The 26,725-nt window shown below is 35.9% G+C and overlaps 3 protein-coding genes across 8 annotated transcripts; all 3 read left to right on the top strand.

Annotated features, from left to right (window-relative positions):
* The first annotated feature begins 7,235 nt into the window (after positions 1-7,235).
* On the top strand, positions 7,236-12,239 carry LOC103988940 (uncharacterized). The gene is made up of 6 exons (XM_009407628.3): positions 7,236-7,678; positions 7,798-7,930; positions 8,621-8,765; positions 9,301-9,337; positions 10,525-10,816; positions 11,000-12,239. The coding sequence occupies exons 1-6, from the start codon at positions 7,496-7,498 to the stop codon at positions 11,110-11,112; spliced, it is 903 nt and encodes a 300-aa protein (XP_009405903.2). The 5' UTR covers positions 7,236-7,495; the 3' UTR covers positions 11,113-12,239.
* Positions 12,240-13,246: 1,007 nt separating this feature from the next.
* LOC135586872 (uncharacterized) lies at positions 13,247-20,361 on the top strand. Of its 6 annotated transcripts, none has more exons than XR_010514403.1 (8): positions 13,247-13,509; positions 15,921-15,989; positions 16,530-16,646; positions 16,695-16,790; positions 18,052-18,186; positions 18,253-18,400; positions 19,519-19,984; positions 20,076-20,361. XR_010514403.1 is itself a non-coding variant. In XM_065188271.1 (7 exons), the coding sequence occupies exons 1-7, from the start codon at positions 13,300-13,302 to the stop codon at positions 19,674-19,676; spliced, it is 933 nt and encodes a 310-aa protein (XP_065044343.1). In that variant the 5' UTR covers positions 13,247-13,299; the 3' UTR covers positions 19,677-20,361. The 6 variants fall into 6 exon arrangements, 4 of the variants coding, with proteins under 4 accessions (XP_065044343.1, XP_065044344.1, XP_065044345.1 ...); XR_010514404.1 differs by having other exon boundaries at positions 16,716-16,790; positions 18,259-18,400; XM_065188271.1 differs by having other exon boundaries at positions 19,519-20,361.
* Positions 20,362-21,523: 1,162 nt separating this feature from the next.
* LOC103988942 (uncharacterized) lies at positions 21,524-26,720 on the top strand. The gene is made up of 5 exons (XM_009407631.3): positions 21,524-21,949; positions 23,951-24,024; positions 24,128-24,303; positions 25,833-25,941; positions 26,070-26,720. Exons 1-5 carry the CDS (start codon positions 21,622-21,624, stop codon positions 26,376-26,378), a joined length of 996 nt encoding a protein of 331 aa, XP_009405906.2. The 5' UTR covers positions 21,524-21,621; the 3' UTR covers positions 26,379-26,720.
* The last annotated feature ends 5 nt before the right edge of the window (positions 26,721-26,725 follow it).

Genomic DNA, 26,725 nt, shown 5'->3' on the forward strand with positions numbered 1-26,725 from the left:
CTAGATAATACGCAATCTTCTTAAGGAGGTCCCTCATTCTATGATCGATTTCTTGGAGTGGGTTGAGAGGATCGCTCATCTTTTGTCAGCTTTTTCCCAATCATTTTCTTTTTTCATATCATTAAATATTCATCCACAATATATTAGTTAGTTTTTTACAGCAATTTTAGATAGATGGTTAAAGAGATGAAGATGTTGATAAGCAGCTCAGTCTTAAAATCTTTTAGTGTAGTCTGATAAAAATTTATTTTTCATTTAGTGGATTGTCAAGATGGAGCTATAAACTTTTCGAAAAATTTGTAATTTATAAAGTTGAACTTGAGCTCTTTACCAAGTTGACCAAAGGAGTTGATGTGTTTACCATTTTGGAGCTATACCATAAAAAGTAATTCTAAAGAATCAACAAGTCGATGCATGTAAGCCACAAAAATCACTATTTACTCAAATGCGTTCGAAACTCCCATCAAAATATACTAAGGATCCTGAGATACTAAATCACTTTAGGGCAGCAATATGTAATACAATCTATAAATCTTATGCTAAAAATATACTAATAAAAAAATATCATATGCATAAGGATCCTGAGATTTCAAAGAAGTGATAGCCAAGTATTTAGACCTTGACCATGATGATACATTAGTAGTCTTAGTCAGTATCCTAAATGCCCGAGTCAAAGGGGTCCTTATTGATATTAAGAGTTCAATCAACGTCATCTACTTTAACATCTTACAAAACTATTGACTTAACCCCTAAGGATCTACAACCTATATCCTCCACTCTCATAGGCCTCATTGGTGATTTAGTTATGCCCCTTAGAATGATATATATTTATGTGACCTTCTGGTTTAGTACTCATTTTAAGGTTGTCAAGGCAAAGGTCCTAGTAGTCAACATAGTTTCCACTTACACTACAATTATCAAGCAACTCAACGTCAACTAACTCCATGTGGTAGTAACAACTTGCTACATAATGCTGAAGTTTCCAACCAGCGAAGGGGTTAATAAGTTCCAAAGCAATCCATTGGAGTCACAGTAGTGTTATCTAATTTCAATGTCTCTCATAAATAAGATAACACTAACAATATAGTAGCTTAATCTTAGATAGGTTTGTCTTAATGATTATCTCATCTCGAGGTCAAAAAATCTCCAATTAAATTGTTCTTAGATCCGACTCAACCAAAACAAGCCTAAAAGTTAAGGTTCTTTATCTAAGGATTGCAAGAGTGAACTTATTAATTACATGACTCTTAATTTAAAAGTCTATGCTTGGTCTCACGGTGACATGCATGGAATTGATTGAACTATGGTGTAATACCAACTCAATAGTATACTACTATAGTTATTAATTAGATGAAAAATATCTATTAATGTTGTTATTAATCATTGGTTAAAATGTCTATTACTATAGTTTTAACCTTTTAGTAGTTTACACTCTATTACTATGATTGCAAACCACAATCATATATATTAATAGTCATTTTTAACTACAGGATAAATATCTACTAATGTGATTATTAAGTATTGGATGAAATGTTTATTATTATAATTTTAATCGTAGTTTAAAACATGCTATTACTGTAGTTACAAATTATAGTAATATGTCAACTTTTCTATTACCATAGTTTTTCAGGTTAAAAATCATAAAGATATATACCTAAGAGTCATAGGTAAATATGTATTTTGTTATGATTAATTATTACCTAGTTCAACAAAAGTGAAGGATGTTTGCACACCATGACCAATCAATAATAGTAGGAAAGAGATAAGTTTTTTAATGCTGACATTATTTACGAGGTCTAATATCTGAATTAATTTTATAAACATTATACTTACGAAGAAAAATAATGAAAAAATATCTATTAATGTTGTTATTAACCATAGGTTAAAATGTCTATTACTATAGTTTTAACCTTTTAGTAGTTTACACACTCGATTGCTATGATTGCAAACCATAATCATATATATATTAATAGTTATTTTTAACTACAGGAGAAATATCTACTAATGTGATTATTAAGCATTGGTTGAAATGTTTATTATTATAATTTTAATCATAGTTTAAAACATGTTATTACTATAGTTACAAATTATAGTAATATATCAACTTTTCTATTACCATAGTTTTTTAAGTTAAAAATCATAAAGATATATACCTAAGAGCCATCGGTAAATGTGTATTTTGTTATGATTAATTATTACCTAGTTCAACAAAAGTGAAGGAGGTTTGCCCCCCATGACCAATCAATAATAGTAGGAAAGAGATAAGTTTTTTAATGCTAACATTATTTACGAGTTCTATATCTGAATTAATTTTATAAATATTATACTTACGAAGAAAAATAATGAAAAGTGAAAGATGTTTATTGACTATATGAACTCAATAAAGCATGTCCTAAGGTCAATTTTATTCTTCTATGAATTGATAAATTGGTTAGTGCAATTTTAGAGCAAGAGTTGTTAAGCTTTGTGGGTGTATTTTTAAGTTATAATTGAATTAAAATTATTATTATGAATTCAGAAAAATATTGTTATAAAGTCATGTCATTCAAAATAAAAAATATAGGTGTCACATACTAGAGGATGATTAATAAAATATTTAAAGGTCAAAGAAGATGCAACATGGAGACCTATGTGAAAGATATTTTAGTTAAATGCTACAAGGCTAACAATCATTTGGTCAACTTTAAAGAAACATTTACCGTCGTTAAGAAACTTGGAATGTACTTAAATCCTTCGAGGATAAGGTTCAAAATTAAGATATGACCTTATTCGGGAAGAGTAAGTTTTAAAGATTGATTTACTATGTCACCCATGCCTTGAGGGATGTAGAACAATATTATCTAACTTTGAAAGATGAATGAGATGAGGGTAATTATTAGTGACATAGAAGTGTTGGAGATGGCCTCTCTTGCCATGATAACTTTGACCTAGGGGGGAAGTGGGGCTAGCAAGAAATGAAAGAGAGGAGGGTATTAATGATAAGTCCGAACCAAAGAAAGATGGAAAAGAGTAAAAAAGAAGATATCTCACATCTTCAAAATGGAGTTCAAGAATTCATTGAGCATTCTAAAGTTCAAACATTTAAAATATTTAAACTCAAAGTTCATAAAAGACATGAGAAAAATGAAGGCCAATTGCCCCTTTATACAAGGGCAGATTAACCCTCAAGTTCTAAAACTAGTTTGGTTATCTTACAATTCAATTGAAAGGATAATGTGATAGTTGTTGGTTAGACATGGAAGATTAAGCGCCAAGATTGCTATCTCCTCAAATCCCTAACGGGTTGGCTAAATCTTGATGTGAAGCTTTTTGATTGGCTATTAGAAATAAATCATCAAGCAATAATCATGAATATTTAGAAGCTAAATCAAATTAAATCATGTGCTATAATCAAGGTAGAACACTTGTAAAAATTAAAGTGATAGTAATAGATCACACCAACGGATCTGAACTATTGCTCGACAACAATGTGACAAAACTTGACCATAAAGCATATTCTAATTGTGATGTGATTGAGTCTAACTATGAAGTATCACTTGATGACGACACAATCGACCTTGACTATGAATCATTTCCTTATTACATTGTAGTTGAATCCTACCATGAAGTAGAGCTCGGCAACAATGTGGTTGAACACATCTATGAAGCATCACCTAATCATGATGCATTCGAAATTGGTCATAAAATATTACTTAATGATGATGCCAATCACGATGCAATTAAACCCGACCAAGCATCTTTTGATCATGATACGATCGAATCGAAGTCATGAAATATCTCTTGGTTATGATGTCACAATCCCTTTCACATCAAAATATGATGGGTAAGAGATAAGAGTTCACACATGTTTCTAATCTAACAATATATCATATCTCATTGTGCATCTCGTTAGCTCGACACATTAACTAAATAAATTATTTTATAATGTTATCAACTTGGTCCAAACATGGAGCCTACTCAACTTTCAACATTAGTTAGTAGTCTCCTGTATCAGTATGAATACTACACCATAACTACAATGCCTAATAATTTAGTGCACATCTTCACTGCATAGTTCTAGCCCATGGTTTCGCATAACTACCCCATGATCTAACTCTTACTTCAATTCAATGATACTCTTGCCCATTATAAAAGATCCCCTAAGTGTATCCTTAACTAATACTAAGAGAATACTCTTTGACTATTCTTGATATCTCAGAATCCTTGTTGACCTAAGTATCCAAGGAGATATTTATCAAGCATGCCCTAATCATAGCTTCGTAGAAATGTCTCTAAATCACTTCACTTCCTAATATCAAACATGTGATCAGCTCCAGAATTAAATCCAATTTGGATCCAAACCCTATACATATTAAATAATCTGAATTGATGAAGAATCATAATATTTTAAAAAATATATTCTACCAACACCCGATCTATCAACTAATTACAAAGGGTTGCACTTTAACCATTTCGAATTCTCACTTAAAATAACCACCTTGCGAACCATGAAGAGTGATGTATTAGTTAATTCGACTACGTGGGCTCGAGCATAGAAGCCCATATTTCTCCATAGATATAGGGTAATAGTCGGTAGGGCTGCCAAGGCTCACATTAACTAATTGTCAATACAAAATTAGGTTGTATTCATATAGATATCTCAACTAAACCGATTCAACAGGTTAAATTAATTGGTCTACAAAATTTTTCATTAAAATCTATTAATGTTCCCACCAAACCCATAAATAAGTTGAACTATTTAGCTTTCTCAACTATTATATGTATTTGTATCCTCAAGAATATTTCATAATTTTTTAAGATAAAATTATATTATATTTATCCTTTCAAATTAATTATTTATATATTTAGCTATCTAGATGTAGGTTTAATATATATGTACCACATAATTCTTAAAAATTTACAAATATGTCATTATAGTTAACATTTGTTAGTTAATTATTATTATCACAAACATAAAAAACTCTAATCAACATTAAACAAAAAAGAAAAAAAAAGTCAAGTAGGGTAGAGAAAGAGAAAAGAAGATTAGATTAAGATAATGCATGAAAGTTATATATTTTACATATTTATACCTAAAGCATTGGTGTAGTGGTGGTATACTAAATTTCTTACCAAAAGATTAGGGTTTGAAACCTTATTGGATATATTTTGATATTTTAAGTATTTAAAATTTTAAACTAATCTCATAATTTAGTGTAGCAACATATATGTCATATTGACATGACTCGACATATTGGTGTTCATGTTAGTATTCGAGTTGGTATCAATATCATTATCTACATCCAAGCCTAAGCTATTTGAGCTCATATTCCTATAACCTCCTAAACTATTTGATAATGGTTTATTCTTGAAATCATTAATCAAACGGATTTATAGTTAAACTTCTCCTTATAATAGGAACTTGGAGGTTTGAAATGTTACGTAGAATTTAGAGCTAGAGATATACACATTTTAATAACCCAATATGACTTTTGTAAGTATTTGACGATCATTCACTCTTCCAATTTATGCTTAAAAATTTAACTTTTTATGAATGCGACTATACTCTTGAATCATGTTGAACCGGTTCAATAAGATTCTTATAATATGAAAGAAAATTTACTATTTAAGTTGATCGAGTCACCCTTACAAACCATTAGATATGATGTTGATAAGCAGCATCCTACCTATACGTTGTGGATCTCACAAATCAAATTTCTTCCTTAAAGATCTTTTTTTTTCCCAACATGATTCGATCCATCGAAGTATGGTTTTCTTTATTGATACGCAAGGGGGTGACCACAGCTATCGAGCTTTGGCGTTATAAGAATGGATAAAGGCATGACTTCAAATGCAAACTTTGAGTAGGGTCCCGCTCCAAGATTTCTGTCATGTAATTTGCTAGGGGGGGTTGACCCTACAACTTTGTGTAGGCCATAAGATTGCTTGGATTCTCCTTAATTTAGATCAATCTATTTCTTTCTTCATGCATGGAATCCTCAATTTTTAGGGAGGCTATTAGCTAGATAGGTGGTCACATGGTTAATTATGTTTGAGGTTGGTAAGTTCATTTGCAGTTCATGTTTGAAAAGATCTCAAAGAAATAAAAAATCATGTAAATAAAGAGTTTATTACTCTATAAATACTTTTTTACCTTATATATTTGTAGATTTTGTAGTATAATGTAAAATAAATACTTTGAATGATCTCGAGAATTTCTTATAAGAATTTTTTTCTTCAGAATTTATATACAGATGATAATTAAATTAAACCATGATGAAGTCTAAGATAATTATTGGCCTCATTTTTCATCTTTATTAGAATATCGAAACTTCACAGGAATATTATTCAAATTTGGAAACAAAAATCAAACAGAAGAATTGATCTTTATATTCAAAGCACAAATCAGTATAAATGAATAAACATACAAGTATCTATTGCTTAGCAATAAAAAAGTGGATTTTGTCATTAATTTTTAACTTTTTGACTTTTTGGATTCTTTTAAACTATGTATTCTTGCAAAATCTAGAAATAGCACATTTTTTCCCATATTTATCTCTTATTTTAACATTTATTCATAAAATTCAGTTTAATAATCACCAACTATATAGTTAGCAGTAGCTAATTTACATTGAAATATTAATAATTAAGATATAAATAATGCATAATAATCTCATCACCATAAATATTTTTAATATATTAATTTTAATTAGAATTCTAATATAACTACTCTAACAATTAGCCGATTAAGAAGATCTTATACATAACCTTTAGAGTTTAGAAACAATATATTGTTAACTTAAGCTTAGAGTAAAAAATTTAAAGTACATATATATATATATATATATATATATATATATATATATATCTGAGAGAGAGGGAGACAAAAAGGGAAAAGAAATCCATCATCAGATCTAACAGAAAGGCACAAAGATAATGTTTGTCCAGATCTGCATTTTGCACAAGATTCTGCTTGACCAACTACCAACTGTTTCCACATTCCTGTTCCAACTCTCCCCGTTCCGTTCTAATTGCCTTTCCCAGCTTCCATACGTGGTACAACAGCAACAACACGGTAAATCCATTCAATGCTCAGGGGTAGACCGATCAATTCAGCCACAAACACTGCCTTGCTGTATCATATTTCCTCACCAAGAGGATGACGCACAGGGCACTGTTTTAAGAAGAGTATATAATGCAATAGGTCCTACTCCTTGGAGTATTTCCCTTTCTTGCCTTTAACTTTTTCTTCCCTCCCCCTCCCCCTCACACACACACACACACACACTCTCTCTCTCTCTCCTGTCTCTCTCTCTCTCTCTCTTTCCGACTCCCCTTCTCAATTCCCTAGCCCTAACCAACAAGCACATCTCCAAACTGTCCTAACTAGATTTGGTGGGCTGTTCTTGCTCATAACATCTAGACCACTTGCAGGTTAGGCCTCCTTGGAGGAGGGGGTGAGAGGAGAAGGAGGAGAGGAGGAGGAGAGGAGAAGGATCTGGGGAGAGGGGGGAAGATGTCTCCACCTAATGTGGCAGGCCAGTTTGGAGACACCACCTACACCAAGGTCTTTGTTGGAGGGCTTGCTTGGGAGACCCAGAGAGACACCATGAGGAAGTACTTTGAGCAGTTTGGAGACATCCTGGAGGCTGTGGTCATCAATGACAAGAACACAGGAAGGTCCAAAGGCTATGGTTTTGTGAGTCCTTGTTCCTTCTCCTTTGATTTCTTGCACCTGGTTCTTGAGGTGCGATCCTTAACCATGCCACAGAATTAGGATCTCAGGACTCATAGATCAGTGTTCTTCATGAATTTAAGGTGACATTTCGAGAGCCGGAGGCTGCGATGAGAGCTTGCTTGGATCCCTCGCCGGTGATCGATGGAAGGAGAGCTAATTGCAACCTTGCTTCCTTGGGGGTTCAAAGATCTAGACCGACAACTCCTCTTCATGGTACATAAAGCTTCACTGTTGTGCTTATTCTTTTCCTTTCTCTTTGGTGCTTTAAGTGTGTGTTTCTGTGTGATGTCAAGCACAAATTTCACATACTAGATACCTTCATCAGTCAGGCCAGGAACGGAGTCATGATAGAAGCGTTAAGAAGTAGGATAACCTCTTAAGATTGTTGCCTCGTTAGTTCCACCTCTTGTTTTGTTTTTTTTCCTCTATTTGATCTTTTCATAAGCTCAAATATCACTGTTTTGATTCAAGTCTGCAACAATTTATTCTACCACTGGTATGTTACCATAAGACATGTAGGTTGTTTGATCAGGTATGATCAATATGACTGCTTCCTTGTGTTGTTCTTTTTATTAAAAGGTGTGGTTAAAACTTATAGTGTAGCATCAGAAAAGAAGAAAAAGCAGAAACACAAAATTTTGTGCTTTTAGAACAATACTAAACCTGGTCATTTAACACAGTAAAGGCAAACTCATTAACAATAATAATAATAATAATAATAATAATAATGTCATCATACTTGGGCATGTTACCATGCATGATGTGGTGTATTCTTTTTACCTTGGATTCCATTTTACGGAAGGAGACAGTAACTGAGGTTGACAGCTAGAGTTCAATCGATACAGTTTGACTGGAGTTGATGATGGTGATACAGTGTGGTTGTGTGGTTTAATTAACTCGCAGGAGGGAGCAGGAACTTTAGGGCTATGAAATCTTTTCAGGCAGCTGGAGGGATTCAAGGTGGGATGGGAACAGCTTTTCCTTCGCCTGCTGCCACCTTCCCAGCTCATTATGCCATCCAACAAGGCCTTCCTTATTATGTCTACGGGTAAGCTGTAAAGAAGGAGACACACTTAGTAAGAGTCAGATGCTACCACGTGCATGTGCACATGCCCGTAAAAGCAGACCCATCAAACATCATCATCATCATGCTGCCATGCATGCTGGACTTCCTCTCTCTCTCTCTCTCTCTCTCTCTCTCTCTAAACAACATGTACACCGTACAATGATCGCCCTCATTCATATACATGGAGTAACGAAGCTGACATACTCATTTAATCCAAAAGTCTTTTGTTGCTTTTATCTCGTTACCTCGCCCTCCCTCTCTTTCCTGTTTAGGTGTTTGACAATGCAGATCAATAAGTTATTGCCTACATGTCCTCGATGTTCTTTCTTACATCTCATGTTCGAGTAGCTAAGAATCCATGTAGATGCATTGATGTACCATATGATGAGTTCTCTCTCTTTCTCCACGCGCACATGCTCGTGCCGTCTGACCTCGGGTGTTCTTCTTTTCTCTAGCTTCGTACATGCATGAATGAAACTGACATGTATACATATCTGACTTCTCACTTTGTTTTCAGGTTCTCACCATACTCTGCCGATTACAATTACCCCACGGTATGTCCCACTTTTTCTTCTCATGCATTGTTTTGACGAAAAAGATAAATAAATAGATCGATAGATAAATAGAGAGAGAGAGAGAGAGAGAGAGAGTTTTTGAACTTGTTAAAACATTTTATCAGTGTTGTGTTCATGTTTGTCTTCTGATATGAAACCAAAGTCAGCTTCCAGAGGCATGCTATCATGATTAATCAAACATTATTTACTTTTTCCTAATTTACATGTGCTATGATTTAGGAGATGTAGTATGACTGTGTACATATATAATGATATCATCAGAAAATTGTTCTTCAAACGCATCCAATCATTCTAAGCACTACATCGTTTTCGCTATAAAAGGGAGAACGATCAGAGAGTTAAATGCTGACAACTTTTCTGCAACCATTTAGGACCATAAGATAAATGTTTGCTGACCATAGTTCGTGTGTTCTTCCCTCGCTGCTGCATAGTGTGATCACTTGCGCCCAGTAGTACTAGTCACTGGCAGTAGATTCTCCTCTCAGGCCTGCTAATTCATTGTGTTACAGTAGTAGTTTCAGAAATTAAATCTATCAGCATATGACTTGTAATTTATTGCAGCACAGTCTCAATAATCACTACTAGGAGCATGACTTCCTATCACATATGCCAATCCAGATATTGTTCTTCTTCCTGGCTATGATCATACAGAACTTGTTTTTGACATGGCTTATAGAATCTGAAACACTATCTTTAAAGAGTGCAAATTCTGAAAATTATATACTGAACCCAAGATGATGCATGGAACAAGGGATTAAGACTTGTTGATGGAGGGACTTCTTTCCAAAAAAGAAAAGGCCAAGGGCAGTTTTTTCTGGACAATTGGTCTGACATGAACAAGTTGGACTTGCGGTGTCTGCAGGGAGACCACCAAACAATAATGTCCCACTTGTCTTCCCTTGTCCTTCACTAAGTTCAGCATTCATTCAAGGAAGTTCTTCATTACACCCATGTGCTCACAGTCTTGCCATCTGGTCCCCAAGCACTAGAACTTCGTTAAAAGGAATCCTTGTAGCTGTGTCCTCTTGTGGGATTGTCCTACTCCTTGGACCATCTTGAGTTCGCAATGCTCCTCCTGTTAAGATAACGGTGGTTTGATTGCAGTTGCATTTTATGCATGAATCATTTTGCTCTATGGAGTTGACTCAGTAGTCACTTGCTTTTAGAGCTACTACAACATGTATGGTGGAGCGTCTGCTCAATATCCACTCTATGGTGGGGCAACAACTGGTATGGTGGCCGCAGCCACTGGCTACTACCCATACTTCCAGTTTGGGCAGGGTGGTGGCGCCACCTCCAGCGCCGGCGCGTACGCCCAGGGCCAAGGATATGGCATGCAGTACCCTCAGATGTTCCAATACTCTGCTGCCACCACGACGGCGGCGGGGATGAACGGCTTTGGAGCCCAACTCTATGGAGTGGCCACCTCCCTCGCACCGAGCCCCACAGCACAAGCAGGTCTGTCAACAGCTAATTTGCTATATCTACCATTTACCTATTCCTATCTTAACATCATAACAAGTTAAGATACTTATGAACATGAATCTATCGCATCTAATCTCGTTAATTTGTTGAGGCAATTATATATATCTGTAATTTGGGCTACTAATATCTTTAACAGTGCCTTTTAATCTGAAACAGGCATGACCATGGCTCTCACAGCTCCAAGCCTGCCAAGTCCGACTGCTCACCACTACAGACTCATTCCTTCCCACTTCACTGCGACTACAGCGCCAGAGCAACCCTTGGCCTAACCATGGTTCTTCTTCACACATCCTCAGTTCTCTTCTTGCATGTGTCTTTCTGTAGGTCTGTTCATCATCTCTAACACAAGCCAAAGTTCCCATCCGAAGGTCTTTGTAGGCCGAGTTCAGTCCCTGGGGGACTAACAGTGTCAGTCAAGCTCAAGGTTGGAGGGGTGCTCCACATCCATGTAGTGATCAATCGGCAGGTTTTCTTGCTTTAGCCCTAGGGTGGGCTTAAAGCATCTGCATTCACCAACAGGTGGAGTGCAAGTACAAGGATAACAATGCCTGACTCCTCGGGAGCCAGACACATCTAACACAACTGCCCCTGGAGGGCTTTGAGCTAATGCAAACCCAAGCGTCTAACTCATTGGTCTCGTCTTCCTCTTCAGTTGTCAGCCCGAGAGGTGCATTTGGTCTTGAGTACCAGGGTGAGGCATGCCCTGATCTATGTTTTACTTCCAGTCTTCTGTGAGTTTCATCGACTCTGAAGAAGACAGTGTATGACCAAACCTCCATGTCAACTTTACCAGTTGAACATTATGTAACAGTTCACTGTTACCAAGCATTCACCTTACCTAGGGAAAGGTAAGATGACTTTACTAACCTCCTTTATGTTAACTAGTTGTTGTGTGTACATTTGTGGCTAGGCTCCATGGGGGGAGTTTTAGCCCCAAGCCAAGCAGGTGTAGAGGAGAGCTAGTGTTTGTTTTTGGCATCTAGCTCCTCCTCCTCCTCTACCTATCTTACAAGATGAACTCCACATACGGTGGTGGAGTTCTCTGATCACCCATAGGAAATTTTAAGGTTTCCCGCCCTATTGGCCCTGGAGATATATTTTTGGTCTCATGGCCTCCTCTCTCATTCAGTACTACTTCAACACCATGGTTAGGTCCAAGAAACTCCTCATTCTCTCTCTCTCTCTCTCTCTCTCTCTCTCTCTCTCTCTCTCTCTCTCGTTCATGCAGTTTGAATGTGGAGAGAATATGTTATCACAATATGCTGCTGTTTCTCTCATGCTGTTTATGTTCAGAGAGACTCAGATACTTATATTTCTACTATTTCTATTTGCTATGTACTGAGAACTGGATCTTGTAATGACTATCTACTTCAGCATTGTCTCATTTACTTGTGTATTCTGCATCGTCTTTTTCTCCTGAAGCTTTATTAAATTTATGATCGAGCTCTATGAAATGGCGATCTTTTCTACTTGCATGTCGGATTTTTCATGATAAGTTTATCCTAGATTATGAGTAAATGCAGGTGGAAAATTTTGCTCTTTTTTTTTCCCATTGATTAAAAGATCGAAAATGGTTGATATTGTGCATAGCTGTAGACATCTTTTGTGAAAAATCAAATAACTTTTACATTAATCCAAAAGTAAAAATTATAGCAGTATATAATTATTCTGCTATAATTATATCCATCGGCGATGTCATGCAAACCACGATCGTTGCTTGGATTAGGGTATTATTTCCTCAGAATCCTGATATGAAAGTGCCCATTATCATCATACATATTTTTGCATGAATTACATGAGGTGGTTGAGTCAGCCTTAGCCTTTGCATGATTTTTATGAGGTCGTTGACTAACCCTATTTGCAGTTGACCACAGCATATTGACTACTGAGGTCTCCGATCACCAATCCGGGCATTACATTGGCTTACCTGTGGGGAATAATAATTTTTATCCGGTTCTTAATCTGCAAATCATTTAACCTCTTTCTAGATTTGAGTTTTTATATTCAATGGGCCTTTTTTATTTGGGTTCAAGTAACCAAATCAATGTGCATTGGGTAAGATTTATTAGTAATCTTAAATGCTGGAAAGAGAGATGAGAATGCTTAATAGCTGGCCCCTAAATCTGAGTTTATTTGCTCAAAAAGAAAATAAATAAATAAATAAATATTAGTTTTAATAAAAACCAAAGAAAAAGAAATATTTGATTTCATAAAAACTAAAGAAAAATAAATATTTGATTTAATAAAATCTTATTATTTGATAAAGTAAGTGATAATGGTGTTCTAATCAACGGAACTATGTAAGTTCATTAAATTAAATTAAGTTAACTTATATTAATAATATTTTAGTATTTAACTCCCTATCTGCGTGGATATATATGTACACGCCGCCTTATCCTGACAAGAGCTCTCGACCGTTACCAAGAACGGAAAGGGCATCATCTATCTATCTCCCGATGAGCCTACGCTCCCTCTCTCTCGCCCCCTCTCCCCGTCTCCTTCTAAACCCTATTCCTGCCCCGAGATCTCATTCCCTCTGTTCCTCTGGATTCCCGCGAACCGGGTCTTCCCAGCTTGGCCGGTGGTTCAGGAGGTGTTCCTCTTCCTCCGTGTCGGGTTCATCGTCCTCTTTGGATCTCCCTCTCCTTCCCTTCCAGATGAATGAGGTAATGCCCAGCTCAACGGGTGCTCGCACGTTGCACGCGGACTCGAAATTTGATGGCTTTTCGGTTGAATCACTTAATGTCTTTGATGAAAATGCAGGGATGGTTCATTATTCCATGGGCTGATGTGAAGAATTTGTCGAGGGTTCTTTCTATGTTTTTGCTCCAGTTGATTTCGTTATTTATGAGGGTAGTGACTCCTTAGGTTTAAGGAAAAATCAAGTGAATTTGTTCACGATCTAGATCATTAGGCAATGACTTGTATATATGGAATCACAAACCTAGTCGGAAGAGGAAGTATTTCCTCGTAGGTAAATCAGAGGTGTAAAGGGTGAAATTGACTTCTCAGAAATGATTGCCTTCCGGTATGATATTGGAAATAAACAACCAACGAACTCCTAATGCCTTGCATGTCTAATCAACTATGCATTTTGATTTTCCTCTTTGTCCAAGTATCTATCACAGGACAAGATACTAGAATGTTGGAAGATTGAATGATCTTTTGGGTATGAATTGGTAGGACTAAAGGGAAAGAATAGAAGGTAGATGTGTTTACAGTAAATGACATACCCACCCACAAAAGCCAGTAAAAGATGCTTCTTGAGCATTTAAGTATCTTTCCAGTTTTGTTGTAGTTTCGTAAGCTAGCTTGAGCATTTGATCAAAATGGAAGTGAATACTTACTGAGAGAATTTTATTTATTACAGGCACAGGCCCTAAGTTTTAGGCATAAGACCTAACCAAAGGTCACTGTAGATTACAGTTGGGTACATGATTCATTCAATCCTAGATAATTTCATTAAGTTCGTACAGGCGGTCAATGCCACATCAGGGCAAGCAAATGTGCATGTAGCATGGATAAGCTTACTCACAGCAAGTAATTTTTCATCTTTTGGGGATCCAAAACCTGGTCCATGGAACGAAGGTAGGAGGTACTCCCGGCTGAGATAAGACTGGTCGTTTAATTTGAGCATAATTACAAGTTTTAACCACTACAATGTCCATCTATAATATAATGTTCTTTTTCCTTTTCAGGCATGGCAGTGGGTCATTCTTTGAGGCACATGTGCCTAACTGACCTGCTTATGCTGGATAGGGTTCCCATTGATTGGGTCTGGGATGAGTCTGGACAAGCAAATAAGTACTAACTTCATGTTTGGGTATCTAAGTGTCAGATTTGTAATAGGTAGGATGAAATTTGTGGATAATACCATTGCCATCCTACTAATGCTGGATACTGTGGTGTTGTCTTGGTGATACATGATCACATTATTACTATTTATAGTTTATCCTTAGGATATCTTCTGGCCATATTTAGACCATATATTGAATCCAAACCTTTTCCCATCTATATGTGTTCATCTGTAGAGGATAAAATAAAAATAAAAAAAATCAAAAGAATATATTAATAACTGGGTGTTAACATGTCACATTCTAACCAAATGCTAAAAGATAAATTTGACAAAAAACTTAAAGAACTAGTTGCCAGATAGATCTCTTTAGTTGCAGTGCTTGACCCTAAGAATTCTTTACTGGCCAAGTCTAGAAGCAGGTGAAATGGGCAATTTTTTCTTTATGGATAAGTGTTCATCAGAAAGGTACAAGTAAGCTGGAACCCCATTGAGACACTTCACTCATGAACCGCACAAAATTATATCAAGGAAACCAGGAAAGTGGGCAGCCTAACTCTATGGGCATTTCCATATTGAAGTTTTGGATGTGACAAATTTCAGTCTACATCAGTTAATATTGCCATATTCACCTAATCCATCACTGCATATTTGGCTTATTATTGCTGTCAGAAGTATTAGTAAGTTTCACCTGTTAATAGAATGACTGCAGCATCATTCTTTCGTACTACACGAGTTCTTGTCTTTCTTTATGAACATGATAACTGTTTGCTATGCTTTCATATTTCTCACTTTCACTTAGTTCAAGTTCATCTTCTTTTTAAGTTTTTTCATTCATTCACAAAGAATGCCATCTGAATAAAGTCAGATACTCATCCAAAGCTGCACTTTGTTAAGCACAGAGCACATAAACAGTCAACCTCATGGTTCTTGCATTTTTTAGTGGATCTTTTACCACCATTGAGTTTTGTGTAAGGCAATATGTCGTTAGTTCAAGAACATTCAAATCTCTTTTTTATTTAGTAAAGCCTTTATAGGTCTCCCTTGATTTCTCCCCGTACCACTAATGCTAACTGAATTGCAGTGTCTAACCACAATATCTGTAGGTTTCAACGCAATTTAGCTACTCAAATAGTTATGGCCACAGGAATAAATTTGCTGGATTATCTTAGGTTAGTGGAGATGATGCTGTCAGAAGAACTCTTTCTTTATATGTCTTGTTACAAGTATATATAAGAAAGTATGGATTTTTTTATTTATGTCGCTGTTTCTTTTGTGTTTTAGGTTTTAATTCCATCAGAGAGCAAGACTTTGCATTTATATGAAGCAAGGTATTTGGCACTGTTGGAAGAGGTATTCACATTGTATATTCTCTGTCTTTTTTTGATGGTTAATACTGATTAGTTCAAGTTTTAATTAATACTGATCAATGCAAGTTTCAATAGCCTTGTTCATTAAATGGTAGGTAAATTGATATTTAATTACTGAGATTTAATCCATCCTGACAAAATGGCAAATGTTAATGTAATTTTTTTCTGGAGTTGCATAACAATAAAGAATTTATATAAGCAGCATGTTTAGCAAAACAATTAGGTGGCAGATCAATCAAGGTCATACATCCATGGTGACCTCTGCAACTGGATGCTTTTGGCTTAAATTTTAAGAATTTTCAGTGAATACACATTTAGATGCAGAGAGTAAAGAGTTAACAGGCTTTACGGGGATTGAGTCAAGCTTTTGACTTCTTCTGTAGTTTAATACTCCTATAGTGAATGTAATGTTAGTTTGCAAATCTCTAAGTCCTATATATGAATGAGCATAGTTGTCTTTTGTAGTCACTGCAGTGCAAATAGATACACATTTCATCTCTTTTTCTTGTGCTACTATGTGCAGTCACTCTCTAGAAAGAAGCTGTTTGTGCACTTTGTGTTGGATCCAGTTCGTTCCAGTATATCTTCAAGTGGAGCATCCTATGCTGCTAGATATGGTTGTTTGGTTGCCATAGAGAGTGTAAGTTTTTAGTTGAATACGTCCTGTTAGAAATGTATGTTAGGTCAGTTTATCCTCTTCCTGGAACAGGTTAAGCGTTTGGAGATTGGGGCACTGGTTTCTATTAGGGGCATTAGTCGTGTTAACATCATAGAACTTATGCAGGTTAGCCTTCAAACAAACTCATCAATCATGCTTGTTAACTTAGATTACTTGGTTTAAACATATAGTTTATCTTTATTTGTATTAATTTGCATAATATATTTTGCTGTGAGTTCTGAATTTTTGCTTCACTATAGTCTATCATACATGCATGAGACAGTGAGTCTTCAGAAAAATTCAGTAGAAACTACAAAGAATATGAAGTTCAAATTTTGTGGAAGGTTGAGATCTCATAACTTGTGCAGTGCAATGTCCCTAACTTACTGATGCTAACTGATTAGAAACTCAGAGAGCGTCAGTTCTATACTTCTGGTTGATCCTTTTCATTTTTTTCTTCAAGATTCTTTGAGATGCCTCTATTTATTTATTTATATACTAAATTAATAACAAATACTTTTGCTTGGATGTTCCAACTAATATTGTATTTGTTTTTATGGGAAGTTTAAAAGCTAAAAGCTTATAGAATGAGCACAGGAGATCAGTTTTTTCGGTATTCATACTTAAATTAAGTGTCTAAATAATGGCAAAGACAGTTTTCTGACTGATTTTGGTTGAACATCTTTTAATATAAGTCAAAAGGAGGAAATGACACAACTACAAGGATTAAGATTGCTTGCAATGAGGTTATTGAGGGTTTTGAAATATATTCTCTATTGTTTATAGTTTGTACATAATTGATAGATTAGTCTGTGATGCCTTGATTTGTTCCACATTGGAGGTGGGATGAGGTTGATAGGTTTACTATAACTAGCTTGTTATATCTGAATTACTTGATTAGTCGGTCTATTGTGCCAGGTTGTGACAAGTTTGCAGGAAATCTAATGAGATGAACATTCTTTGGAGATTGAAAGTTATTTTGGTCAATTGAGGTTATTGCTCAGTTTCCTTTCTATTGCTGTTAAATGGTTAGTACATTAGTTCATTGGGAAGATAGTACACATTTGAAAATTGTGTGTTTGAAAGTAATTTTGATCCATGATATAAGTATCCATGAAATTTTTGAAGGAGAGACCAATTTTGAATTTGTGGTGGTTGCCTCTCTGAAAGAAGATATCAAAAAACTTATACTAGATGATATAATACAGTCTAACTTATATTTATGGTCTCATATTTGTACTTCTTTTAGTTCATTGTAACACTTTGATTTATGCTAACTGAACATTTAAATTGATATGTTTTTGACTGTAAGTTAACAAAATTCATTTTCTTAAATGTTTTGTTCCATTTGCATCCTTTTAGATGGTGATATTCTTCGTTGATTCAGATGGAACCTTACTTGAGAGGACTTGTTGTGCCAATGCTGGACAATGTTTCTGGCCAAGAAAAAGAACTTGAACAGAAACTCTTGGAACTGACTGAGTACCTTGTTAGTCTACATAACCTGCAAATCAAACTGAAGGTAGTCATCTAATAATTTGCAGTTGCCTGCAAGTGACAGTCACGTTTTCTGCTAACAATGATAAAGATTCAGGCATCCAAAGAAGAACTGCTGCAAACCCGTACCACGAATTCTATGGCATGGGCACAAAGAGAAGGTTTTGGAGACTGTGATCAAGCTTTCATTCCAAAACTAGCTGAACGAATATCTTTTGCTGGACTACAACCAGTATCAGGTTAAAATTAATTAGTTCTGTTTTTGTTTGCACTATTTAGTTGTTGATCATTTTTAAACTGATCAACTCAGTACCCTATTCTATATAAGAGAGATGCCAAAATTGAATGTGTAGAATTGCTTGTCGTATTTGTTATAGAAAGAACCGACAGTTTGCAATTGTAACTGTATACAAATTGAATTGCAATTCGGAGTGTCTCTTCTTATTTGTTCGATTTTATATAACATTATAGATAGATACGTGACCACTCTGATTTGGGCTCAACAGTTGCATGGACAACAGAATACATACAAATCTGGCCTGAACATAACAGGTTTCAACACATCTAGGAACGATCTCCATGGGATTAATTGTGCCTATGGTCTACTTTAACATTCATACATGCTGGATCTGATTGTGGAACCATTCTGATGATGTTGTTACAGACCCGAATACATAGAATTAATTTAACTTCAGTTCAGTTATATATATGTTAATTTAATCCAACAGCTTTCATGAATGCATTTAGTCTTATCTATGGCTTTTATATATCTATCGATTTAATTTAGCTTGGGTCCCATTTGTTTGTGAAGAAGCAAGAAGGAAGTAGCCACTTAGATGACCCACAAATCATATCCGAATAGCTATAAATAGGCATTTGGAGTTAGATCTGGTAAACTTCTCAGATCCATGTTTCACTATCAAGTAGTTGATTTTGATCCACAAAAGATCAAGGCTACTTTTGAGATACCGAAACTTCAGAATCTGAAGCTGCTAAAACCTTTCAATGGAGTTTAGCAGGCATCTGAAGTTATATTTCTAACATCTCTGGTTGTGTCTGTCCCTTTTCAGAACTGATGAAAGACGTGAGTTTTGAATGTGATGAATCATGTCAATAAGTATTTGACAGGATCAAGATTTATTTGCTTAGCCAACAGTTTTAGTGGACCTATTTAATGCAAGCCTCTCATTACCTGCCTATTTGAGAGTTTTATTTGCTGAACATAATGAAGAAAGCCAGGACAATTGTTATTATCTTATCCGAATGTTGGTAGGGGCTGAATACGGTTGTTCTACCAAGATTGTCTCATTACCTGCCTATGTATAATTAACCCTTTCCAATTTTCCTCGTGCTTTAGGAATGACGGGCTCAGAGTTGCTTGCTTTGCAAAAAGAGAAACTGCGTGCAATGGACTTAAGAGATACTTTGAAAAGAGTTGATTATGGTATTCAGTTCACTAACAAAAGCATTAGTATGGTTGCAGCGAAGCTTGCCATTCAATCTTTGGAAACATAGACATCACTGTAGTTCCCATACAATTGACGGGCTGGAGTTACTGCTCTATTGGTGCTATTATGTCATACAAGTAGTGCAAGCCTTTTGATTGGACAGATTATTATCACTCATGCTTGAACAACCGTTGATGAAACAAAAGGATCAGCTGGAAACTAGTCTTCTCTGAACAAAACATGGACATGGGCAAGAATCATAGGCTCTCGGTTTCATCGGTGCACAGAAGCTATCTTCTGAAGTTTTTGTCTGTATAAAATGTGACTTACAGTTGTTTTTCCTTCTAATTATAGAGGGGAAAAGAATTAAAACAAGTAAATATGACTAGCAGTTTTCTTCTCTCTCTCTCTCTCTCTCTCTGGTATGTACTAAACTTTTCATGTGTTTCTTCTTCTCAATTGACAGCTACAGCGTGCTCAAGGATTGATATTAACCAAATCAGAAATTTTCAGCTAGTTTCAAGAATGTTTCAGAGGAAAAGAGTTGTATCTGCAGCTCAGGTGGTGATGGTATTTCTGACCTAATACATCATCAACCCCATTCCCATTGCTATGGATCTGAACTAAATGTAGCACTTAATTGAATATGACTTTTCACTTTTCATGTTGTCCAATGTATTCTCACATGCTATTTTTATTCCACTGTTGAAACCTGTAGAACTGTATAAAATTTGTTGGCCCTTGGTTGTTCACTATTATTTTCAAATTTTGTTTAGAATGAGAACACATTTTGCAGGACAATTTAGAACACATTTGGAAGTAATGGATGAGCAATTTAGAACAAGCATAGTATACTGCAGGACAATTTCTAAATAGCTTGCACACAAGTTTCTTATTCCTGATAACTTATAACTTACCTACCTCTAGTGTTTATTGATTCTGGGCGTTACTGGTTAATAAACTTGGGTTAAGGTAGTGACTGCAATCTTGCAAAAGACAGATTTTGACTAGTATGGTCAACTCTGCATGCATTTGTGACACTTGTAGTTGAAGAACATACCAATGTTAATTCTCTTTTCTAACATTGTTTCAGTTTTTTAAGAAACCTTTTTCTTCCATGTATTATTACACTAAGAATATGTCTCTACTAGATGATGACAGTGCATACAATGCTTTAACCATCAACCGAAATGTCTCAAGACATTTGTGTGATAATGCTATCCGGAAAAAGACATTATTTGATGTTTGCTTTCTATATTCTTTAAGAAATACTATAAATATAAAATTTTATTACTGAAAAATGGAAACATTAGTTTGAAACGCCCTCTTTGCTTTTTTTTCTTGAAGATTATGATGGTATCAACTTTAACACGCAATGGCAGATTGTCCAGTTAGTTATTTTTAGTAAACATAAAGGGTAATTTTAGGCATGCTTTTTACAAAAGCTACAAATCTCATGTTTTATGTTCCTTAGAACTCGAAATTTTTGTTTTCTATGTCCCTAACAGAAGAATAAGGGATCGTCGATCTCAAATATTTAAGATCGAGACAGTATAATTGCCTAAGTGACTTTTTTCATTATTATATGGTTAACTACTTCTAAGGAATAAAGAACGAGGACGAGAACAAGAAATATCTAAAAACAATGAACATATAAACTCATATTTAAAATACAATTCATTTAAATTTCACAATAGAAATGTGTTGGAAAAGAAAGCAAATTCAGTAAAACTTTTTGTGCATTGCATTTGGAATCTTACTTTCTTTTAACCGAAAAGAACATTTATGTCTCTATCCTATTGACTTTTTTAATATATATATATATATATATATTTTAATAAATAAAAAATTATCTAATGAAGTTTTATATGTCTGATATATATATATATATATATATCACAAATTATCCACGATGTAAGCGTGGCGTCTTAAGACGAGATTTTTAAGCGTTACAGCCGCCGCTCCGGCCAATCTCGGTCGCCTTCGTTCCCGGGGCTTTGCTGCTTGAGCAAATGGATTTGGCTTCCGCGGGAACGGCAGCAGCTCAGGCGTGGCTGCTCACTCCACCGGTCGACCGCTCCCGCTTCCCAAGGAATCTTTTCGGTGTTTGCTCCCGGTCTCTCCTTCCTCCACCGAAGTTGTGGTTCCTCTCACGGCACCCTGAAAGAGGAGTCTCCCTCATCAGCCGCGCGAAGAGGAGGGGCTCCGCTTCCCAGCGACCCCCACCAAAGCAGGCCACACTTGAGGAAGAAGAAGAAGAAGAAGAAGAAGTCGATGAAGAACGAGTAGTAGTGGCGGAAGAAGGGTTGGAAGTCGAATTTTCCGATGACCTTGTAGAGGGTAAGAAGTCTATCCCTGTAATTTCTTTTCCTCATTTCATATTTATCTTTCCTTTTTCTTTTTGTTTAATTCATTATGTTGTTGATTCGTTGATAATAAATGAGCCATCAAGTCCCCCTTTTTCTGTTATTGTTCTTTGTTTTCAGTTTTCCTTGCTGCGTATTTTGTTCGATATGCTGGAAATTGGTTTTGCATTCCTTTTGCATAATGCGTCGATTTTGGCATAATTGGTTTTTGTTTTCACTTTGGCATAATGCGTGAATAGGTATGAGGATCTGGAATCATGTTCACCAACACTTGCTTCGCATTAGTTAGTTGGTGCTAGACCATGGGTAGTGTTATCTAGATGTTGATTACTTGTTTGTGCACTTTAGTGAATCCTATCACATCTGAAGTGTTTTCTTTCGACTCTTAGAACGCTTTAGTATCTGCATTTGGATGAAATTGCGCAGACCCTCTTGTGTGAAATGAGAAAACCTTGTCGCATGACTGAGACAGTGTTAAAGAACTTGTTGATGGCAAGAAAAATGCAATGGATCATGAGTACCGGCTATTAATGAAGGCTTGAGAATGGATTTACAAACTAGTAGACACTTCTTGAAATAAGCACTAGGGAAACTCAAGAGTTTACTTTTGCCAAATGTTTGAACCTTCTTATGCTTCAGTGTGTAGAATGTGAGTTCAGGAAATGAATGACAGTAAAAGATTCACGGGCAGTAAGTAATATCCCCTGTAATGAGAAGGAAGTGTCTCTATTTAGTCTATGGTTCTGATATTACACTTTAATTTCTGAGTCCTGGCTTTCTAAGTTTTGAATGTCCTATGTTCTACATATAATATCTTTCTTCACTATTATTTCAGATTACTTAGGCACCCTCTTTGTTGCATTCACCAACAAGGGATGTTACTGACTCAGCTAATACTTGAGCTGACTCGATGTCCCTGATCCATCTTGTTTGCCACTTGTTCACAATTATTGAAGTTTCTATGTTTTTATCTGTCTTTTACCTCAGAATCCTGATATCTGCAAACCTAGATCTCACTCAAATGGTTTCCTTACTAAAAAATTTAGAAATGGTTTGCCGCTAGATCAATCATGATCGAGGTTTTAATAGTTTTTGTACAATGTACATGATGTATGTTGTAAGCTAAAACTTTATTTGGAACATAATAAGACATTTGATTTTGGCATGGGATAAAGAGTTACAATATTTTATTCTAATTCTTGCTTGTATCTGATATCTTAATGTCTAAAATTTAGTTCTCTTTGGAACTGCTGAAACTCAAGCAAGTGTTTTGCAGTGGCCTTTACATCAGACTCAAGTTATAAAGTTATCTAGTTTTACAAATTTTATAAAATGCATATGCTTTTATTATCATCCACAGGTATCAATTTAGTCTCCTCGTCATTTTTTTCTCTTGATCATCGCTTAAGCATATTTCTCCAATCCCCACAACCATAGTTGCTTGTTCTGGAAATTCTCTTGTTTCTTTTTGCCCCTCGTGTCTCATCATGTATGTCTTGGTGTAGTGAGTTACCATGCACTAGAAGTTCAACGTAGCTGACATGAACTTTTTCTCATGCAATTCCATAATATTGAAGCTTTTCTCCTACATAGTGTGATAAAAGAAGAAATCTGTATGCCAAAGGAAAGCAACTGGACCTGTTGATTGGCTAAATAAGGAAATCCATTCTGAGTTTGTTGTTCCTGCATTGTGGAAGATTTTGCAGATGCCCAACCCTTCGATGTGCAAAAATAAACCTCTTCAAATAGTTGAACAGTTCCATCTGGAAACTGCATGCTTGTTTAAAAAAGGCTATGTTTTTTTATGCTTTGTGTAATTTGGTCCATTTTTCTGACAGAAGGCCCTATAAAATTTCAAGTTTATTTCTGCTTTATTTAAGCCTTTTTCTCTATATGATGCATGGTCCTGTCTTTGTAAGTTTTTCCCTGTCTAACCTAATAACCTTTATGCGCATGTGCAACTATGTGGAGATAGTGATGGAAGATGATGACAACTTTGAAGATGAATTAGAGGAAAATGACTTTGAGGAAGAAGAAGCAAATCTCTTTGTAAGCTTCTTATCTATCAAGTTGCTTATTTAAAGGTACCTATGTACACTCAATAAAACTATATAAATGAGTCTTAATTGCTAATTATTTTAGCCTTTTGGAGGTTGGAGATGGTGGTGCAGGAGGTGGAATATCTCTTGCTGGTATGTGGTGGGACAAAGAAGCATTGGCTCTTGCAGAAGAAGTTTCAATGTCATTTGATGGTGATTTGAAGATATATGCTTTTAAAACTACTGCTAATTCAACCATACGTGTGCGGATTGAAAAGATTTCTACCAAGTAAGTACAGATTTAAATAACTTCCACATTGTTGCTTCTCAATGTCAAATTACTTCCACACAAGTGAGGAACCAATGAGGCCATGATCTTTATGTACCTTGGGGTGGTAGCATTTGGAAAGTGAAACATGTGTTGCACTATATCAGTTCTCATTGATAATTATCCTCATGTCTTACCTGATTAAACCATGAACTGTAACATCCCATTAGTCCCACATTGAAAGTGGGCAGGACTAAGATTGACTTATAAGGGTCTGATGAGTGTACTACTATCAACTTCAGCTTAAGCATTTTGGTCAGTGGTTTAGACTAAACGAAGTTGATAGGCCAGTTAGCCCATCAAGCCCGAGTCATTATATTTGGTATCAGAGCCGACCTAGCATTTGGGCATAGTGAGGGGGCTCGAGTAGGAAAGGGCTACCCGTAGACGGAGTCAGAGGACTTGTCACAGCGTGAAGCCACCACTGAGCTGCGCCTCACATGCACTATGCTAGGGCCTGATCTGGATTATGTTGGGGCTTGATGAGGACGTCAAGCCTTTGAGTGGGGGTGATTGTAACATCCCATTAGTCCCACATCGAAAGTGGGCAAGACTAAGATTGACTTATAAGGGTCTGATGAGTGTACTACTATCAACTTCAGCTTAAGCATTTTGGTCAGTGGTTTAGACTAAACGAAGTTGATAGGTCAGTTAGCCCATCAGGCCCGAGTCATTATATGAACAGCCAGTACTTCTTTTTCTACTGAGATGGATATTTGAATAGACTAGAACATTCAACAAAATTATGGAATAAATGGGAGAAAAATCACATGCCAGGCCATTTGCCTGTTCAAAAGCACTCAAGAGTCTGATAGATCTAAGACATGACCAAGTTGTGTGATCTAAATGTTGTTAAGAAATCAATCATAATTGTTTCTCCATTTTTAAGGTCAAATTCTGTGGATAACTGCTAGATGCAACTCAACACAAAGTAGGGACATTTCTTCCTAACATGTATCAGTACTAAATTCTCACGTGATGAAAAAGTAAAAGTTCCCAAGTGGAAATTAATACTATTTGTGACTCTCTTTTAGGATCCTATAGGCAAAAACTTGGAGGATAGTAGTTATTCCCAGTAGGATCATACAAAGATCATTAACTTGTTCAGCAACATTAACCAAGATAATTGAAATTCTGTTCAGCAAAATGAACCAAGATAATTGAATTTCTGTTAGTGTTGGCTCTGAAAATGTAATATCTGTTGAATGATCTGTGCTAACGGACTCCTTGCTTCTGAGCTCTGAAGCATTTGACAGTACTTATACCGAAATATGTAGGTATATTTTGTTTCACATTTTTCTGATACATAATATAGTGCTTCATGCAACTACTTTTTACTGGCATCATGCACCCTATCAAATTGGTCTTCCAATAAACAATAAAAATCGAACTTCCCTGAGTATCAGATGAATTCATATTTTCTCTGCTTGATATCATGCTGAACGGATAGTGCCATATTGATGGTTTGCTGATGCAGTCCTGTGTTTTAGGTATGGCTCTCCAAGTATTGATGATATCGAAGCCTTCTCCAAAGCCTATCGCTCCCGCTTAGATGAAGCTGAACTCGCTGAAAGAATACCAGATAACATTAGTTTAGAGGTACTTAATTCGTAGTTCATTTCTTTTTGGTATTTATTCCAAACCTGGTTTCCTTTTAACAATAAAAGCTATCTTAATAGCTGATTTTAAGCATTTATTGATGATTTAGCCTTTTGATCTCATTTTAGGTCTCATCCCCTGGTCTTGAAAGGGTTGTTCGCATCCCAGATGAGCTTGAGCGGTTCAAGGACCGACCCATGTATGTGAAGTATATCAGTGATGGCGCTGCAAGTGCTTCCCCGCAAGAGAGTGATGGTGTGTTTAAGCTTATATCCTATGATATGGAATTATGCCAGTGCACTTGGGGTTTAGCAGATGTGAAGATAAATAGGCAGAAGGCAGGGAAAGGAAGACCTCTAAGCAAGAAACAAAGAGAATGGCGGCTGCAGACGCCATTCGAGTCCTTGTGTCTGGTCCGACTACATTCTGACTGCTGAGATGTGCCTCAGTGTCATCAGTCATGAGAACATGTATCGATGAATCTGCCTTTCTTACTCAAGAGTGCTTCGGAACCAGCAGTTACTAAAGCAGGAATCAACTTATAAAACTGCTAAAGAGAAGACAATAGCATGGTTATGGTTTTATCAGACTAGTGATCGAGTAGCATTTAGTTTTTTGTCAGACAAATTTTCAAAGTGAGATTTATTCTGAAGATTTTATGGTGAGTAGATGCGTCATAATGTTCGTAAAAAGAAAAGAATCTCAAATTCTGCTTTTATGTCAATTGATATTGCCAATAACAAGTGTGAAATGGTAGAGAGTATATATTCAAGTCCTAATATTT

This window comes from Musa acuminata, chromosome BXJ1-6 (genome assembly GCF_036884655.1).
Source record: "Musa acuminata AAA Group cultivar baxijiao chromosome BXJ1-6, Cavendish_Baxijiao_AAA, whole genome shotgun sequence".
In the NCBI taxonomy this organism is placed as follows: domain Eukaryota; kingdom Viridiplantae; phylum Streptophyta; class Magnoliopsida; order Zingiberales; family Musaceae; genus Musa; species Musa acuminata.

Excerpts from the sequence above, each read along its gene's own strand:
- LOC135586872 (XM_065188271.1), top strand. The coding sequence starts at position 13,300 with ATGAGCCTACGCTCCCTCTCTCTCGCCCCCTCTCCCCGTCTCCTTCTA. Across the intron at positions 16,791-18,051 it reads ACATCATAGAACTTATGCAG|ATGGAACCTTACTTGAGAGG; the intron begins GTTAGCCTTCAA and ends TCGTTGATTCAG. Across the intron at positions 18,187-18,252 it reads ACCTGCAAATCAAACTGAAG|ATTCAGGCATCCAAAGAAGA; the intron begins GTAGTCATCTAA and ends ACAATGATAAAG.
- LOC103988940 (XM_009407628.3), top strand. The coding sequence starts at position 7,496 with ATGTCTCCACCTAATGTGGCAGGCCAGTTTGGAGACACCACCTACACC. Across the intron at positions 7,679-7,797 it reads GGTCCAAAGGCTATGGTTTT|GTGACATTTCGAGAGCCGGA; the intron begins GTGAGTCCTTGT and ends CATGAATTTAAG. Across the intron at positions 9,338-10,524 it reads CCGATTACAATTACCCCACG|AGCTACTACAACATGTATGG; the intron begins GTATGTCCCACT and ends ACTTGCTTTTAG.
- LOC103988942 (XM_009407631.3), top strand. The coding sequence starts at position 21,622 with ATGGATTTGGCTTCCGCGGGAACGGCAGCAGCTCAGGCGTGGCTGCTC. Across the intron at positions 21,950-23,950 it reads TTCCGATGACCTTGTAGAGG|TGATGGAAGATGATGACAAC; the intron begins GTAAGAAGTCTA and ends ATGTGGAGATAG. Across the intron at positions 25,942-26,069 it reads CAGATAACATTAGTTTAGAG|GTCTCATCCCCTGGTCTTGA; the intron begins GTACTTAATTCG and ends ATCTCATTTTAG.